Source organism: Oryctolagus cuniculus, chromosome 6 (assembly GCF_051225735.1).
Source record: "Oryctolagus cuniculus isolate XC-2025 breed Fujian yellow rabbit chromosome 6, ASM5122573v1, whole genome shotgun sequence".
Lineage (NCBI taxonomy): Eukaryota > Metazoa > Chordata > Mammalia > Lagomorpha > Leporidae > Oryctolagus > Oryctolagus cuniculus.
Window position 1 is genome coordinate 101,691,343 of NC_142872.1, and position 16,741 is coordinate 101,708,083.

Sequence of the window (16,741 nt, forward strand, 5' to 3'; positions counted from 1 at the left end):
AATTACTGTTTCATATATTTTCTTTTTTTTTGAAATCACCTATAATTTTTTTAACTTTTATTTAATGAATATAAATTTCCAAAGTACAGAATATTGATTACAATGACTTCCCCCCCATAACGTCCCTCCAACCCGCAACCCTCCCCTTATCCACTCCCTATATTTTCAAGTATCTATGATATTTTACCCAATTAAACTTATAGAAGTAAACTTAAAATTACTCATATATTTATTTTAAAGGAAGGGTTTAGTAGCATAAGTCCCATTCATTTAAAGATAATTCTTATTATTATCACATAAGCATAAAATTCATGTCATTTTTCTATCTCTTTTAATATAATACATTCTTAATGAATTTACCCATTGGAAGTACTTGTTACAACTTTTTATTTTATTTTTGCTGCTGGTGAATCATGGACATTTTCAGAATCACGAAACTTCAATCACTATTCCATGAAAAACACAAGGGATACTAGAATGTGTTACTTGCTTTGCTTAAGATACACAGCTAAAAATCTATAAAATTGTTTCTCTGTAACTTTCTCTTTTTCTCTTTCTTTTCTTCCTTGTCCTCCATCATCTCCTCCTCCTCTTTAAACAAATTAAAAGTATCCTGAGGTGAAGCTGCTGCCGGAGACGTCCGTAGCCCATATCAGAGCTCTGTTTGGAGTTCAACTCTGCTCCAGATTTCAGTGTCATGCTGACGCACACAGAACTGAGCAGACCCTGCCTCAAGTAGTTAGGTCTCTGCCAACCATGAGGGAGCCCCAGATTTTGTGCTCAGCTTCTGACTTTGGTCTTGCCCAGCCCCAGCCACTGTAGACATTTAGAAATGAACCAGTTCATGGGAGATCTCTTTCTCTGCATTTTAGATAAAATAAAAATAAATTTATTAATATGCCCTGACTGGTTTTCAAAGTAGGCATAAAAGATTGGTCCTAAAGAAGAATATAAATATTTATAAATATAAGTTATCTTAAGTTAAAAATCAATACCGGAGAAACATAACCAGTCTCCATTTAGCCAGCTCCTGGGATTAACTTAGGTTCTCAATTTCCTTTGTGGGCAATACCAATTAGTTTCCAGAGTAGGCATATCTCATCAATTTTATATACCTACCTGGAGTCACTTGTACCTGTTACCTGGCATGTTACTATCATTTATTCTTATTATTTTATTTCATAATTTAACTGTTGCACAATCTAATGGAAATGAGAGTTAAACGAGTTTTATTTTCCCACATATAAAATCAAGGGAGGGGCAGGCATTTGGCATAGCAGTGAAGATGCCAGTAGGGACTCTGATATCCCATATGAGAGTGCAGGGGTTCAAGTCCTGGGTCTGCTTCCGACTCCAGTTTTCTGCTGGTTGGCACCCTTTGAGGCCGCAGGTGATGAATCAAGTAGTTGTGTCTCTGCCAACCACATGAGAGACTCAAAGCCTGAGTTCCTGGCTCCTGGCTTTAGCCCAGCCAGGTCTTCCGGCTATTACAGACATTTGGGGAAATAAACAAGTGGATGGAATGAGAGATCTCTGTTTGTCTGACTGTCTGTAGCTCTCACTGTCTGTCTGCCTTTCAAAGAAATAAAAAATAAATGGATAAGTAAATGAATACATTTTTAAAAGGGATATAATTTGGATATAGGTAAAAGCAAAGCAATTGAAATACACAAAATCTTTAGAACTATAAAATTATAGAAGCCTTCTGCATTCAGCTTGTTTTATAGATAGCTATTTCCTCTGTTAAAATAAAGACTGGAAATCAAAGGCAGTGCGTGAATGTTATGCAAGAAAAAGAAAAAGAAGAAAGAAAGAGAGAGAGAGGAAGAGGAAGAAGGAAGGAAGGGAGGGAGGGAGGGAGGAAGGAAGGAAAGAGAGAAAAAGAGGAAGGAAGGAAGGAAGGAAGGAAGGAAGGAAGGAAGGAAACAATTAGTACAGAATCCTAATCAGTGGATTTGTACTCAATTCTGTTTATTCTCAAAACAAAATAGTAGCATTTATATCCATTTAAGTCAAAACACTATAAATATAGATATATCATTTTCATGATTCTGTTTTAATTTCATTTGCTTAATCAGGTCAATAAATTACAAGTCCTAGAATTTAAGAGAAGAGCACATCTACTGCAGTTTGTACTCTCTCTCAGAATAAAAGTTACAGGAAATCCCCCTTTGCCAGATTGAGGCTGACAGTTCTATCACTGTTTTCACATCTGAAAATCATTAAGAGGACAAAACTGTCCACTAATAGAGACAGACCTGCTCTTCAGCTCTGTTCTATCCTCTGGAAATCCTCAAGTTCTTACTTTATAAAATGAAAAAAGAATTTTCACAGTAAGTCCCATCTTGAGGATTCAGCTCAGATTAAACATTCATGGCCACTTGGAGAACTGTGCTGAGATTTATGCATAGCCCCTTCTAACTTAGAGTCACATGCCCTGAACTGCCATGGGAACAGACAGGGGCGAATGACAAACTGTGACAACATGGTTCTCCTGAGCTGAGTCCAGATTTCTTTTGGTGTTGTGCAGTCCTGTAAGTGAGAGGTTCCGTATCTTTTTCTTATTTTCTTTCTGTTGGGTCACTCCAGTTAGTGACATCCCTAAGTATTGATTAGTTGCCACACAGATAAAGAACAGGGGCTCAGCACAATTCACCCCTTCATTGCTTTATGATAAATGAGAACCACTTCTTGCAAATGAAAGCCACAGGATTTGTACTGTCTACTGCCCCAAAACTGAGTAAGATGGGTAGCCTTCATTAAAGAAAACCAGTTCCTAAAATTATCTCAAAATATTAACCTCACAATTAAGGACATACAGAATGCATTCCAATGATCAGTGTTTGATTTAATGAATCATATTGTTAAATGACTTGCTGCTATTTTTTATTTTTTGCTTTTTTGTGAAGATTTTATTTTATTTATTTGAGATATGGAGTTACAGACAGTGAGAGGGAGAGACAGAGAGAAAGGTCTTCCATCCGTTGGTTCACTCCCCAAATGGCCTCAGTGGCTGGAGCTGAGTTGATCCGAAGCCAGGAGCTAGGAGCCTCCTTCAGGTCTCCCATGAGGGTGCAGGGGCCCAAGCACTTGGACCTTCTTCTACTGCTTTCCCAGGCCATAGCAGAGAGCTGGATTGGAAGTGGAGCAGCCGGGACTTGAACTGGTGTCCATATGGGATGCTGGCACTGTAGGTGGAGGATTAACCTACTGCGCCACAGCACCAGCCCCAACTGCTATTTTCTTTACACATGGTTTTGCACAGAAGAGGCTAGCTTTTCCAGATGATGAAGTCAGCAATTTCTAAGACAGACCATTCACAGGTTTATGGTATTAAGAAGTTGAACTGGGGGCCGGCACTGTGGCGCAATGGGTTAATGTCCTGGCCTGAAGCCCGCTGCCCCTCTTCCAATCCAGCTCTCTGCTGTGGGCTAGGATAGCAGTAGAAGATGGCCCAGGTTTCTGGGCCCCTGCACCCATTTGTGAAACCTGGAAGAAGCTCCTGGCTTCTGATCAGCGCAGCTCCAGCCATTGCGGCCATCTGGGGAGTGGACCAGCGGATGGAAGACCACTCTCTCTGTCTCTACCTCTCTCTGTGTAACTCTGTCTTTCAAATAAATATATAACTCTTTTTTAAAAAAGAAATTGAACTGATTAAGAAATACTATTTTGCTGTGAATGGGGCTGTAATTCTTTCTTGGAAGATAAAATGAATAAACACATTGTCAGTAGTAAAATATACCCATCAAATACTGTCATCTCGATATTACCCAAACTCTGAAATGCCCCATTTTCACATATGCACACAAAAAGACATACTGTGCTATATAAATAAAGGTAGCTGATGGGAACATGTATGGCCACACATTTTAAGGGTAAATATACTTAAGTTTAGTGCTTATCATGGAATAAGCATCAGAAGTCAAAAGGAATAAAACCTTATTTGTTTAACAATAATAAACTTGTATCTAAAATATACTAGCCACTATACTGGTTCTGTCTTGGGAAAATTAACTTGACACAGATGGGACACAAACACATCAACTGATAGCTAAAGATAATAAGAAAAGGTTGATAATAAGAAAGAGTTATACTCAAGATGCTTCTGGACTCTTATAAGTTTTTGTCAATTCTAAATTCCAAATTCCAAATTCCAAACTTCTTTTGTGTCAATGTATTCGAAGAAAACTTGAAACTGTGCAGTGCTTACCCAGCCTGTTAGGTGTTAACTTATAGTCTCAAATTATCAAATTTATGACAAGACACCAAGTTCCATCTTCCAGAAGATATGGCATGTGTGGTTTTGAGCCCTTAACTAGGATGCCTCACATTATAATTACAGTTTATACCCTGAGAGATCCTCATTTCTAGTTTTAATCCTTGTCTTAGAGATATCATTTATTGTCTACTGGAAATCTATTTAGGAAATCGTATTAGTCTACTAAGCACTTCAGATAAGGTGATTCCATGAAGCCTTCCAAGATTATCACAAGGAATTGCTTTCGTATGCCATAAAAGAAGAAGAAATAAGCAGAATATGGTTTGCTGAAGGAGGTTACAGTTTTACAGCCCCTCCCACTGCAGCACTTAAGTCACTCAGTTACAGTTAACTTGGAATTATCACTCACAGATTGAAAGCAAAAACAGTCATCACACACTCTGGGCTTGTGGTGCCACTTGTATGTGTGTTTCTAAATCAATGATGAGGGTATCGGAACCAATACTGGACATGGACATGGCAAATTACAGTGAAGTTTTGGACCCAACTTACACAACTTTGGAGTTTGAAACTATGCAGATTCTATACAATTCAAATGGTGAGTTCTCATTTGCTTATAAGCATAAAGAAAAGGTAAGCATAATGGGAGATGTAAAGTTGAGTTTCCTGAGGTGGTGGCTCTACATTTTATTGCTAGAGTATTAAGGTTTGCTTTTTTAAGGCCACAAATCTGAGCTTTTTACTTCATAATAAAACTGAAATTAATAATACTATGGCTTTTTTATATTAGAGGTAGAAAAAGTCTGGTTTTATGTAATAAAGTAACCTCAGAATTCTGTCATGAGCCAGTTAGAAAGGTGAAAAGAGTAGTTTCAGCAGTTATTTTATTTGCTGTAAATCATAGTAATAAGTAATATTGGCAGATTGGCTGTGAAAATATATTTTCTATACAATATTTAAAATGACTTATAGAACAAAATTTCCTTAAAACACTGGGAAGTTTTACTGATTGCCTCTTCCTTCCATTATTTCAGTTCTCAGTTACTGCTGATGAGAAATTGCATTTAAAATTACTATCAAGTTTTTGCATTGAACACCAATATGAAAGGAAGTAAAGGTTTATATTATAACCTCACTTGACAAGCTAATGTTTAGCTGCACAGAGCTTTTGGTATTTATCTACTGTAACAGTTTAACTTTAAATAAGACATGACTTGTTTAGGGTTCGTGTCTTTATGTAATACATTTCACTACAGACTTAAAGAATTCCAAGTAAAAGTCTTGTCCAAGATAAGTTATAATTGTTAGAACTCCTAACATCTAGTAATTATGTGTACTTTGGAAAGTTTCTCTGTGAATGTGTGTATGTGTTTAGTTCAAGACTGAGAATACATCTTAGTCTTAGGATATCTTATATTCTACCATGCCGAACAATTTGTGTAACTGGTATTCTAGTTATAGTTCCAATAAGCAATAATTTATTGGTGGGGGATGTTTTTAAAAATTGTCAAAAATGAAATCTGAAATTTTAGCACAGATAGAATTAAAATGAATCGATTGTGTAAAGAATGTTACTGTGTGTGTGAAAAAATCATTTAGATATATTTAACAGAATATTTGCCACAATAGAATCATTACTTAACAAAAACAAAGGCTCTAGAAGTTAACGGCTAAATCGTTGGGACAGATTTTCCTTAAATATTTACCAAATACATTATAATAGCTAAGTTGTTTGGCCATTTCCAAAGTGCTATCTAATTTGTTTGCATAGAATAATGTTGATAATTACATGTAAGTATAGCATTAAAGCCGACCTTTTCATATGTTCCTATATTTACCAGAATTCAACCAATTCCGAACACTTCTAACTTCCATATTGCTAATATCTATTTTGTTGATATTATCCAAAAAATTCTTAACATTTAAATTCTCTAATGTCACCCAGTTAACTCTAAGTGTATTCTCATTAAAGTTTGTTCCAAGTTTATGAAATTATGTATGACAATATTTGATTACTCAGAGGTATTAGGAAGTAGAATATATGTAATGTCACTGAATGTAATTGGGACATGACAATCTGTGTTTTTATTCTTTTTTATATTACAAATATAATAATTCATATTATACAATTGATAAATTAAAATTTTCATATATTTAGTCAATATATTTTGAGTATATATGGATTTTTAAGATGTCAACATCAACTCAATTAAGAAATGTTTACTTAGTAAAAATATCTGAGTGTATTTTAAATGCCTCTTCCTTGGAAACATGTATTTGATGCCTATTTATGCTGAGTACAGCTCTAAAAGTTGGAAAACAAAGGAATGAATAAGACATACATTGATATCATAATATTAATATTCTATGTGTAAAGATGAGTAAAAAATGAGTAACCAATACATAATATATTTTGGGCAATGAAGTTGCTATTAAAAAATAAGTAAGGTTCTAGGTAGTACTTTAAGGGCAGATTAGCGGTGACTCTTTTAGAAGTGTTTTAAGAGAAGATTTCCCACAAAATGTGGTTTGAGCAGAAATCTGACACTAACTCAAGGAAATCTAGGAAAATAACTTTCCTTCCAGGCAGTTGAGGCAAGAAGTGCAAAAGGTTCAAGCTGTAAAGAGGCTTCAAAGAAGAAAAGAAAAAGGCAATATTTCTAGAGAGTGGTGAACAGGATGAAAAGTGGTAACAGATCTGTGAGCAGGGGGTGGGGCAGGCAGGGACTTCATCCCACAGGACTTTATGGGCCATGGTAAAGTGCTAAGGCTTTATTCTGTATCTAGTGACAAGTTATGGCTGGCTTGGACACAGAATGGTGATAGGATATAAATCTGTTATACCCAGATCACTTTGGTGGCATTGATATAATAAACAAACACTGGAAGAGCAAGGGTGCAAGTAGAGAAATTAGATAGGAAACTGTTGCAATAAGCCAAGGTAAGATGGTGTTTGATTGAATAAGGTTGGCCATAGTGAAAGGGTAAAAAGTGATAGATTACATTTGTATGTTAAATATGTACTTAATTAATGGATTATATATAAAGGTAAGGAGATAATTTGAGAAAGAGTCCCAGGTTACTGACTATAGTGCAGCATGAAGCCATGGACTGACATAGGAATGTCTGAAAAGAAGACAAGTTATAGGTTAAAAAAAAATCACAGTTCTGTTTTTGATACATTAATTTATGAGTCTTACATGTGCTTCAAAATAGATACTTAGGCATTTCAGACTGACATCTGGAAGATAGACTAGAACAAAATATACAATTTGAGGACTTTTCATTCTACAGACGATGTTTAATGTCATAAGACTGGATGAGCTTTCTTTGGGAAAGAGTTTAGCTGGGGACTGAGCCTTATGGTATCCTGAAATGTAATGAACAGAAATGGGATTCAGGTGTTTGGAATGGACGACTAGTGATGAAAAAGGAAAGGACTCCAAGAAGCCAAAGAATGGATTCTTGTGAGCCTGTGGGTAATCGAAAGGACAATTTAATCAAGAAGCACTTGGGGGCCTGCGTTGTGGTGTAAAAGCAGGTAAAACAGCCACCTGTGACACCAACATGCCATATGAGCGCTGGTTCAAGTCCCAGCTGCTCCTCCTATCCAGCCAGCTCTCCACTAATGTGCCTGGGAAAGCAGTGGAAGAAGGTCTAATTCACTGGGCCCCTTCCACCCATGTGGGAGACCTGAAAGAAGCTCCTGGCTCCCAGTCCAGGCCCTTGTGGCCAGCTGGGGAATGAACCAGCAGATGGAAGTGTGCTCGCTCGTTCGCTCTCTCTCTCTTTCTCCCTCTCTCCCTCCCTCTCTGTGTAATGCTACCTTTTAAATAAATAAATAAATACTTTTTTTAAAAAAATGAAAGAAATACTCAGTACTCACTCTAAACTCCTTTGTTTTTTTTTGTTGTTGTTTTTTTTTTTTTTTTGCAACAGATAGTTCTGCCCCAGAGACAACAAGTATGAATACCACAGACAATGGCGTCAACTGTTTATGTGCTATATGTGGAGACAGAGCAACAGGAAAACATTACGGGGCATCGAGCTGTGATGGGTGCAAGGGCTTCTTCAGACGCAGCATACGCAAGAGTCACGTGTATTCCTGCAGGTACCTGAAATGCGCCTTTTAGGAAAGTAATCTTTAGATGTGTTGGAAAATGGCATGCAGGAGGTAACAGCAGAAAATTCAGAGCTTTCATATATCTATAACTCATAAACAAAACCTCTAAGCCACAATAAAGGTAAAAATGCACGGGTATATATGCGCAATGCATTCACACAGGTAGTTCACTTTTATGAAACATTAAGACTTATGAAAGGCATATGTACGTGTAAAAAATTTCATGTGTGTACTACCCGGTTAGGTCAGTACAGCTGATGCTTCTACTAGACACCTCCCCTGTCACTTTCTCTTTGTCCTCTCTCTCCCAGAAGTAACTATTATCTGAAATTTGGTGGCGATCTTTTCCTTGTGTTTATTGTTTTACCACATGTTCATACACCACTAAACATTTCAAAATCTTTATTTAAATGGTTTCTCAGTGTGTGTATTTTTATGTATATTGGCTTTCCTTTCAGTGTAATTACATCCTGGATCTTGTAAAACAAAATTATAAAACTGCAGGTGATTTTGGTAGCTTGAAGATGTCAACAAGTAAAAGTGAATTTTTGACTCCTGCAGTTTGAAATGTATTTTTAATGTAACATTTTCTTGCCCTTAAATGTAAATGTTTTATTTAAAGCTCATTTAACTATATGTGCCACACATTTCTAGTAGGCTGTTTTTATTGTTAATGATATCAAGTCAACATCATAACACTTTAGATTTAGATATTGCAATTTGATCAGTTCTTGGATGCAGAATACATCTAGAATGAATATGAACTATTAACAAAAATTATGTATTTTAACAGAAAATTTTATCTTTGAAAGGGATGTATATAATTGTTAAGTTGTTTTAAGAGCAAGTTGGACATTTGGGAAGAAGTTAACTTACAGCATGGTGCTATTTCTTTTTTTCTAGTGTAATAAACAATATATAACTTTCAGATATCTTCAAATATCTACTTAGTATTTTCTGGTCTCCTTAGCCATGCATTTCTAAACAAACAATGCTTTTTCTTCACCCAGAAAACACATCTCTGTTGTTGCTCAGTTCATTTGCAGTAAGTTTTACTTCTTACTCAATTTTAAGTGGCCCTTCATATTTTTCAGAGGAACTATATTCTTCTATGGCTCACAAAATATATTCTTTTATTTTCATTATTAATGATAAATTACAAATGATCAGGGACATACTAATACAAAGGGATCATTTTATGTTATAATTTTAAAGAAATGTCATTGCTTACTATATGATTAATATTTGCTCTGAAATCTGTAAAGTACAGTCACACAACAATATTTTTTGGCAAGTCCTACTCCTTCCTGTACAATTGCAAATTAACCTTGTTTAACATCTCTGAGTTCTATCAACAGTGAATGGTAGACTTGGGAGAGTATATTTGTTTAAGTATACAATTCAGCTTTCTTAGTGTATTCACAAATTGTGAACTATCATTACATCAATTTGAAACATTTTCATCAACCTTTGAACTAGTCTTTAGCAGTCACTCCTCATACCCTTTCCCCCAGTTCTCTCCCACACTTCCAATCTACTTTGTGATTCTATAGATTTGTCTCTTCTAGCTGGCCATGCACTATGTGGCCGTTGAGGACTCCTTTGAGGACTAACTCCTTTAATTTAGAACAGATGAATGTTCTCATGGTTCATCCACATTGTAGCATGTATCAGTACCTCATTCCTGTTTATTGACAAATAATAATATTCTTTTGTGTGGGCATACCTCATTTTGATATTCTTCATTGATGGGCAGTTGGATTGTCTCCACTTTTTGGCTATTTGTGACTGATGCTATGGACGCTTGTGTATAGGCTTTTGTGTGTGTGTGCATGGAAATATGAGGGTACTTGAAAAAGTTTGTGGAAAAAATCTAATTCAAAAAAGTTTATTTTTGCTCAAGAATTTTGAAATTCAAACATATCTTTTTTCACAACATACATTTTCTCTGAACATTTTGAAGAACCTTCATATGTTTTATTTCCCTTGACTTTATGTCTAGCATGGAATGGCTGGGCTTAGATTTTTAAGATACTGCCAAACATTTTTCCAAAATAGCTTCATTATTTAATAATCTAACTAGCATTGTGTGAGAGTTCCAGTTTTTCCACATTCTCATCAATATTTGTATTTTCTGTTTTGTTTTCAATTACAATCTTTCTAATGGGTATGGAGTACATCATTGTGTAGGGACTGTTGTCACAGTGCTGTTCTCAATGTCCTCGATACATAATTTGAGATTTAAAGTGAACTTCAGTTGGCTGTGATGTGTGTGCATTTAAAATTGATCTGGTGCTTGGGCTGGTAGTTGGGACACCCATGTCCTACATGGGTTTGATACCTGCCTCTAGCTTATGGCTCCAGCTTCCTGGCTACACTGAGGTCTCAAGTAATTAGGCTCCTGTCACCCACATTGCCCTGTTCCCAGCTCTACTTTTGGCTCACCTGCCTTCGAAGTCTATGGGGAGTGAATCTGTGGATGGGAGCTCTCGCCCTAGATATCTGTTTTATTTTCTGTCTCTTAAACAAATTCTGAAATATATTTTAAATGTTTAAAATTAATAAAAAAAATATTGAAAAAGAGACAAAGCAATGGACTGAAGTTCTGATCTGTAATCCAGGCCATTGTGAAACTATTTACAGTAAGCACCTAGAATTTAAATTTTGTTTTCATGACTCATGGTAGAAATGATCATGTATACTATCCAAAAATTAGAGTTCATTCATTTTTAATCTCATTATAAGATTGCCTGAGACGTCAAGCTTATATTTCCATGTACATACAGATCATTCTTCCTATTGAGCCATATTTGACTATTACTTAAAGACCATTTGTCTGTTTATTTGCTTTTTGATAAATGCTAATTTTCTGCAAACTAATATATCTTTGTTTGATGTTATAGGTTCAGTCGGCAATGCGTTGTTGATAAGGACAAAAGGAATCAATGTAGATATTGTCGATTAAGAAAATGTTTTAGAGCAGGAATGAAAAAAGAAGGTAATATAGTAATAATGATGATGAGAATATTATTGATATACACACATACTAATTAAACATAATAATCTTTTTACATGAGTTCTGATTTTCCTCAGTGTATTAATGAGAGAATATTTGGCTCCTTGTGTTAAAGAATTTAGCTCAGGCCGGCGTTGCAGCTCACTTGGCTAATTCTTCACCCGAGGTCTCAGCACCCCGGGTTCTAGTCCCTGCTGGGGCGCCGGATTCTGTCCTGGTTGCTCCTCTTCCAGTCCAGCTCTCTGCTGTGGTCCCGGAAGGCAATGGAGGATGGCCCAAGTGCTTGGGCCCTGCACCCTCATGGGAGACCAGGAGATTCACCTGGCTCCTGGCTTCGGATCGGCACAGCATGCAAGCCATAGCGGACATTTGGGGGGTGAACCAACAGAAGGAAGACCTTTCCCTCTGTCTCTCTCTCTCACTGTCTAACTCTGCCTGTCAAAAAAAAAAATTTAGCTCAAAAGTGTCCAGCTAGTGTGTGGGGTGACCACTCCATAGAGACACGATTCTCTCCACCTTTGTGCTATTCCTGGCTATATAATTAGTCTTAAACACCATTCCAGTGTCCTGTCAAAAGATTAATAATATAATCTATTGGACTAACACTTTATGCATGTGTTTCTTTTTAAAGATTTATTTTATTTATTATTTGAAAGTCAGAGCTACACGGAGAGAGCAGAGGCAGAGAATGAGAGTGGTCTTCCATCTGCTGGTTCACTCCCCAATTGGCCGCAACATCCGGAGCTGCGCCGATCTGAAACCAGGAGCCAGGAGCTTCTTCCAGGTTTCCCATTCAGGTGCAGGGGCCCAAGGACCTGGGCCATCTTATACTGCTTTCCCAGGCCATCGCAGGGAGCTGGATCGGATGTGGAGCAGCCCGGTCTTGAACAGGTGCCCATATGATATGCCGGCGCGTCAGGCCAGTGTGTTAACCCATTGCGCCACAGTGCTGGCCCCAGTATGCGTGTGTTTTTAAACACATTTTATATTCACAACAATTTAATATCTTTGTTTCATGAATACTAGCTCTATTTTTCAAGCATTAATTCAATTAACAAATGTTTATTGAGCACTGCTACTTTCCAGATGCTGAGCTAGGTACTGAGGTTTCAGTAGTGAGCATAATAGAAAAAATCACATTCCCTTAGAGAGTTGTTATTCTATTGAATATAATCAGCTCAACTAAGTGCACTAATTTAATGTGTGCTAATTCCATTTTGAAATATTAAAAACTCTGAGTATGTTCTTCTACATTCTAAAAATGGTTAATTTACAAATAAACATGTTGAACACATTCTAAATCTTTGGCAGGGTCCAGCAGCTATAATATTTGATACCTATTAGTTTTGCTGTATCCCTGTACATATCATATTTAGTGGTTTTGCACAACTAGTTTACAAAGTTAAAAATTCAATTTAAATCATGATACTACAGAAGTATAAAAATATACCAAATCCAACTGAAATATAGCTAGTTTATTTCTTTGTCCTTCAATATGCTAAAAATACAAACATTCCAATGGTTTTGCTAAGGTTGTTAATCTCAAAAAGGCTGGCAAAAAAAGTCTGTAAAATTACAAAAAATACTTTTTCATTCCAAAAATGGCATTTCTAATATAAAAATATCCATTTGGTAGCTTATAGAGTTAATGACATGCTTTTAAATTGTTTTCATCCATCTTCACTTGAACTTCATTTTTACCCTAAAATTGCAAGTAAATCATGCGCATATATTTCCTTTATGAGTTTATAATTATAAAATGAAATTATGTCAGAACTAGTGAAGTTATAATTTTTTATGAAATAATGTGGGGCTGGTGTCTTGGCATAGCAGGTTCCGCTGCTGCCTACAGTACAGGCATCCTACATGGGTGCCAGATCCAGTTCTAGCTGCTTCATTTCCAATCCAGCTTCCTGATAATGAGGCTGAGAAAGTAATGGAGGAAGGCCCATGTGTTTGGGCCCCTGTACCCATGTGCGAGAGCCAGAAGTTCCTGCTCCTGGCTTCAGCCTGGCCCATCCCTGGCCACTGCAGCCACTTTGGGAATGAACCAATGGATGAAAGATCTCTCTCTCCCTCTTACTTTGTTACTCTGCCTTTCAAATAAATAAGTATGTCTTTAGAAATAATGCAATAATTTTTCTAAAGATAATACAGAGTAACATTTGAGTTTCAAAGTTGATATATTTCTCTTCTTTTTAGTAATAACAGTATCAAGATTGATTAAACATATAAACATTAAATTACATTGATAAAAATAAGAGGATTACCAATGTTGACAATGTCTTAATCTCTTTCTAATGTCTGATCATGTACATTAATTCATAAAAGCAAAGATAACATGTTGATTTTTAATTTCTATAGATGCGTTTCCAAATGAATCAGTTTAAGTTGTAAATCACTAAAATTTCTGTTAAAACAAAAGTGCAAGCTATCAATAAGTATGACTTTAAAATAAAATATTAATGATTCACTCCAACTTAAAGACCATTCACTTCATCTTAAAGACACAAGTCTTAATGCAGTTGATGGCCAGCAATTCTGGGTCTCTCCCTAGATTTCGGCATGGGAATTGCTGGATTTCAGGGGTTGGCACTAAGGTATAGCAGTGCTGGCATCCCATGTGGGTGCTGATTTGTGTCCACGCTGCTCCACTTCCTATCCAGCCCTCTGCTGTGGCCTGGGATAGCTGTAGAAGATGGCCCAAGTTTTTGGGCCGCTGCATCCATGTGGTAGACCTGGAGGAAGCTCTAGGATTCTGGCTTCAGATCAGCCCAACTTGGGCCATTCCAGCCATTTAGAGAGTGAACCAGTGGATGGAAGACCTCTGTCTCTATCTCTGTTTGTCTCTGTCTCTGTCTCTCTCTCTGCTTCTGTAACTCTGTCTTTCAAATAAGTAAATAAATCTTTTAAAAAAAAGAATGCCTTGTAAGAGTATAAAATTTCAGAAAAAAGCATTGGTGTATTTCTTTACTAAAAATAATAACTGCAGAAAAAAATCTATTAGTTTAATGTGTCTTCTTTTCAGCAGAACAGATTAGAGTACTAATGTAAATAAGTTAGAGTATCCACATCTTGTTTTCCTTTTCATTGATTAATAAAAGATAATTTTACCTTCTAAGTTTTAAAATACAACTTTAACATCTGACTCAATGTACTCTTTATATGACAAGAAAGTAGTTAACATACTCTTTCTCACTTTTAATGTTTAAGAATATAGCTTTTAGTAAGGGATTTGGAGATATATGTTATTCATTCTTTGCCTTCCACAATAATGCTGTTTTAGAAACTTTTAAATATTTTGTAAGATTTCTTCACCTGTCCAAAATGCTGATCCTCAAATCTCAGTCTTCTCAGAATGACCTTAAACAGCTGCAACTTTTATTATTATTATTATATTATTAGTATTATTATTAATGCTTCTAAACTCTCCCAGGGACAGTGCTTCCTAAGAGATCATAAGACTGCAATCTTACAATCACCTTAGGTAAGACAAATGTACTTTCCAGTTTTGGTAGGGTTTTATAGGAAAAAGAAAATCCAGGTTTCAAAATCTATGACTCACCTTCCAACTGTGAATACACTCTTATCTTTGACCTGGTCAATCGCATAGGCGATACTTTGCTTCTAGTTATCTTACAGTTTTAGTAACCTGGAGTGAAGAGAAGACCATTTGGTTGAACACAGAGTGTGGCAGAACCATCAGCCAGGTGTGCTGCCTGTGTGTGTGCCATCACAAAGTATCAACCAGTGGCATTGTAAGAGCTCTAACTGGCACAGAATGAAGATATTGTCAGTCTTGTTTCCCCATGAACGTGTTCTAGAGTCTTCCTTAACTTTTTGTACTTTTTTTTTTACTCCAAAGTGTGTAACCTGAGGTAGATGAAAGAGAACTGACCAATAAATGCTGGCATTTTCTTCCTTAGCTGTACAAAATGAACGCGACAGAATAAGCACCAGAAGAAGTACATTTGATGGCAGCAACATTCCCTCCATTAACACCCTGGCACAAGCTGAAGTTCGTTCTCGCCAGGTACCTGCTGCTCTCTGGCATCCAGCCCTGTGTTATGTTTAGGAATAAAGCTGAACTCATCTAGGTTCATTCAAGGGTACTCGTTACTAGAATAAATCACATCGACACAAATTCGAGAGTTTTTTGTTTGAGAGAGTTAATGGGCAGCTGGTTTAATTTTGACTTTTTTGAGACAAGATCCTATTTTTAAGTGGAAAATTCAAGAGCATTTCAGTCTAAAATTCCTTGAGAATAAAAACTATGTTGATGAAAAAAGGCCCTGCATGATGCCCTGGGGGTGTTATTTTATTTTATGGGTTGAATCTGTAAAATCAGAGACCATGACCTTCAGACAGTTGGGTTAAGACATGTCATCAAGGTTTCTTTCCTTGAAAATGACTTATAGTCATTTCAAGTCACCTTGATACCTGCTTTGGAAATAGATTTTTTTTAATGAAGTGCCAAAATTCAGAAAACATGAGAAAAAGTGATCTTTTACTTTAGTTTTTTCTAGAATATCAGTTTTAAAGTTTAAAAAGTAAGTCATTCATTATATATTCAAACAGGAGACAAAGAAATTCACTGAAAGCCGTTTATTTTAGCCTTGCCCCATTAGAAATGCCAATGATATTTTTCTATTACAAAGTCAATTGTGAAGCAGCTAGGTAGTTAATCAGATTCTACAGAGTCGATATGACTTTCATTTTTAAAAACCAAGGCATCATATGATGAGGTTAACATCACCTTTGTCAGCTTGAAATTTTTTGATGACCAACTTTATAAAAGACTTTGGCACCATTTAGAGAATGACTTAGAAGGGAGTTGTGGGAAAATATACAGATACACATAAACACACACACACTCAACACACACACATACACACACACATCTTCAAAAATTAAATTTATAAAAACTTTTAAGTAGAGTAGCAGAGAAGTTTTTTAAGCACCATTTATAGTTTTGCAGATCTCATAATTATAGTTTTAAAAATTTATCCTTGTGTGTTAATCTCTTCAGCATTGCTGAGTCAACAGTTGGTTTCTTGATTTTATTCTGATGCTCTTCCTTGTCATGCAACTAAACTCAGTAGTTCTGATTTCCTGTCTAAAACTTTTCTTCCTAGTTGAGCAAATTTTATAAGCTGCAAATATTTTCCTCACAAACTTCAGCACACTAAAAGTGTACTTCCTTAATGGAAATTCCATTTTTTAATGAAAAACAGAGCCATAAAGCCTATTGCATATAGAAACCATTTTGAATTAGGAAATTCCCCAGAAGTTGTGGTAAATTTATTTGCAAACTTGACCAGAAAACAAGATACTGCTCCCAGAGCATGAAGCTGCATATTGAATGTTTTCACCTTAATTTCTA

General features: G+C 36.1%; 1 protein-coding gene across 7 annotated transcripts in view; it reads left to right on the forward strand.

The window, feature by feature from the left end:
- Positions 1-16,741, forward strand: part of HNF4G (hepatocyte nuclear factor 4 gamma) — a 138,590-nt gene that overhangs the window by 106,970 nt on the left and 14,879 nt on the right. For 6 of the 7 annotated variants that reach the window (XM_070075241.2, XM_008255673.5, XM_008255676.5 and 3 more), the window contains 3 exons: positions 8,159-8,330; positions 11,246-11,340; positions 15,285-15,391. In XM_070075241.2, the coding sequence (XP_069931342.1) occupies positions 8,185-8,330; positions 11,246-11,340; positions 15,285-15,391 (348 nt within the window). In that variant the 5' untranslated portion in view covers positions 8,159-8,184. Of the gene's footprint in view, positions 1-4,612; positions 4,818-8,158; positions 8,331-11,245; positions 11,341-15,284; positions 15,392-16,741 lie in introns of those variants that run through there. The other variant, XM_002710645.6, reaches the window with a different exon arrangement.